Raw genomic sequence first — 2,426 nt, 5'->3', positions numbered from 1 at the left:
CTGGTCCCACCGGAACCTGGGAGACCTCGGCTACTCTATTTATCTGTACTAAATGGGGCTTTCGGCTGTGTCTTGGGATAACACGATGAGACGGGAAGAAAGGAGCAGGCCATATACTATCTGAGTAAGAAGTTCACACCCTACGAAGCACGATATTCTTTGCTGGAACGCACCTGCTGCGCTTTAACATGGATACCTCAAAAGTTGAGGCACTACTTTTGTACCTACACCACATATATTATATCAAGGATGGATCCACTAAAATACATCTTCCAGAAACTCATGCCTACGGGAAAGTTAGCAAAATGGCAGATACTACTGAGTGAGTTCGACATCATCTACGTAACTCAGAAGGTGATCAAAGGGCAAGCATTGGTGGATCATCTGGCAAAAAATCCTGTAGACGGAGAGTACGAACCATTGAAAACATATTTTCCCGTCGTAGGAGAAGATATCACCGAAGCCTATGATGGTTGGAGAATGTTCTTCAATGGGGCTGCGAATTTCAAAGGAGTGGGTATTGGAGCAGTTTTAGTGTCAAAAATAGGTCAACACTATCTGGTATCTGCAAAACTCAGGTTTTCATGTACCAACAATATGGTAGAATATGAGGCTTGCATCTTGGGACTCAGGTTGGCCATTGACATGAACGTTCAGGAGTTGCTGGTGATTGGAGATTCCGATCTCTTAGTACATCAGGTTTCAGGAGAGTGGGCCACGAAGAACACTAAGATATTACCATATCTGTACTGTGTACAAGAGTTGATGAAGAGATTCACAAAAATAGAGTTCAAACATGTTCTGAGAATCCAGAATGAGTTAGCAGATGCATTGGCCACTTTATCTTCCATGATACAACACCCAGACAAGAATTTCATCGATCCTATCCCAGTAGGGATTCATAATCATCCAGCTTATTGCGCTCATGTTGAAGAGGAAATGGATGGAAATCCATGGTTCCACGACATCAAAGAATATTTGGCAAAATGAGAGTACCCGGAGCACGCAAATCTTACTCAGAAATGCACACTCCGAAGATTATCCAACCACTTCTTCCAAAGTGGAGGAATTCTATACAGAAGGATTCTAGATCTGGGATTATTACGGTGTGTCGATGCCAAGGAAGCATCCAAATTGCTCGAAGAGATATATGCCAGAACTTGCGGACCGCACATGAATGGCTTTGTCTTAGCTAAGAAGATATTAAGAGCAAGATATTTTTGGATGACTATGGAAACAGACTGTATCAGTTATGTCCAAAAGTGTCATCAATTCCAAGTACATGCTGATATGATACGAGTGCCACCCAATGAACTAAATGCAACAAATGCACCTTGGCCTTTCTCCGCTTGGGGGATGGATGTCATCGGTCCAATCGAACCCGTCGCTTCAAATGGGCACAGGTTCATTCTAGTGGCCATAGACTATTTCACAAAATGGGGTTGAAGCCTCATCTTACAAGGCGGTAACTAAAAAGGTCGTCGCAAATTTCATTAGGGATGTTATTGTTTGTCGGTTAGGGGTGCCGAAATCAATCATCACCGACAATGCCGCCAACCTTAACAGTGATTTGATGAGATCCATGTGTGAAACCTTCAAGATCAAGCATAAGAATTCCACAGCATACAGGCCGCAAATGAATGGAGCTGTAGAAGCCGCCAAGAAGAACATCAAGAAGATATTGAGGAAGATGGTAGATAATTACAAACAAAGGCACGAAAAGCTACCGTTTGCTTTGCTCGAATATCGTACCACGGTTCGCACATCAACTGGGGCAATTCCTTATTTGTTAGTTTACGGTATTGAAGCGGTTATGCCTGCCGAAGTAGAAATCCCTTCTCTGAGAATCATACAAGAAGCCGAGCTCAACGACACAGAATGGGTACAGAGCCGATATGAGCAATTGGCCCTCATTGATGGAAAAAGAATGAGTGCAGTATGTCACAGTCAACTCTACCAAAATAGAATGGCCAGAGCTTTCAACAAAAGGGTCAGGCCTAGACAATTCACACCGGGGCAGTTGGTGCTAAAGCGGATCTTCCCGCATCAAGATGAAGCCAAAGGGAATTTTTTACCCAATTGGCAAGGGCCCTACATGGTTCATCGAGTACTAACAGGAGGGGCACTTATACTTGTAGAAATGGACGGAGAAACTTGGCCAAAACCTATCAACTCAGACGCAGTCAAGAGATACTATGTTTAGGATTGCTTACATTTCTTCATCTGATGTAACTGAACTACGCTTGACCTGATTCCCGTTTAAGAGGGGATATGTAGGCCGCCCTATGGGTTCGGTCACATCTTAATAAAGTCTTCAAAATTCTAAAGCAAGTTTAGCCGACATCGTCATACACGGAATAACCAAAGTATTGCATTTAAACTGGGGCAGAATTTTGAGGGGAACCCTCAAAATTCTAAAGCAAGGA

At 43.2% G+C, this 2,426-nt stretch overlaps 1 protein-coding gene across 1 annotated transcript; it reads left to right on the top strand.

The window, feature by feature from the left end:
* Positions 1-249: 249 nt before the first annotated feature.
* Positions 250-990, top strand: LOC138904541 (uncharacterized). Its single transcript, XM_070193047.1, has 2 exons — positions 250-751; positions 866-990. The coding sequence occupies exons 1-2, from the start codon at positions 250-252 to the stop codon at positions 988-990; spliced, it is 627 nt and encodes a 208-aa protein (XP_070049148.1).
* The last annotated feature ends 1,436 nt before the right edge of the window (positions 991-2,426 follow it).

This window comes from Nicotiana tomentosiformis, chromosome 2 (assembly GCF_000390325.3).
Source record: "Nicotiana tomentosiformis chromosome 2, ASM39032v3, whole genome shotgun sequence".
Lineage (NCBI taxonomy): Eukaryota > Viridiplantae > Streptophyta > Magnoliopsida > Solanales > Solanaceae > Nicotiana > Nicotiana tomentosiformis.
This window is presented reverse-complemented; position numbering and strand designations above follow the sequence as displayed.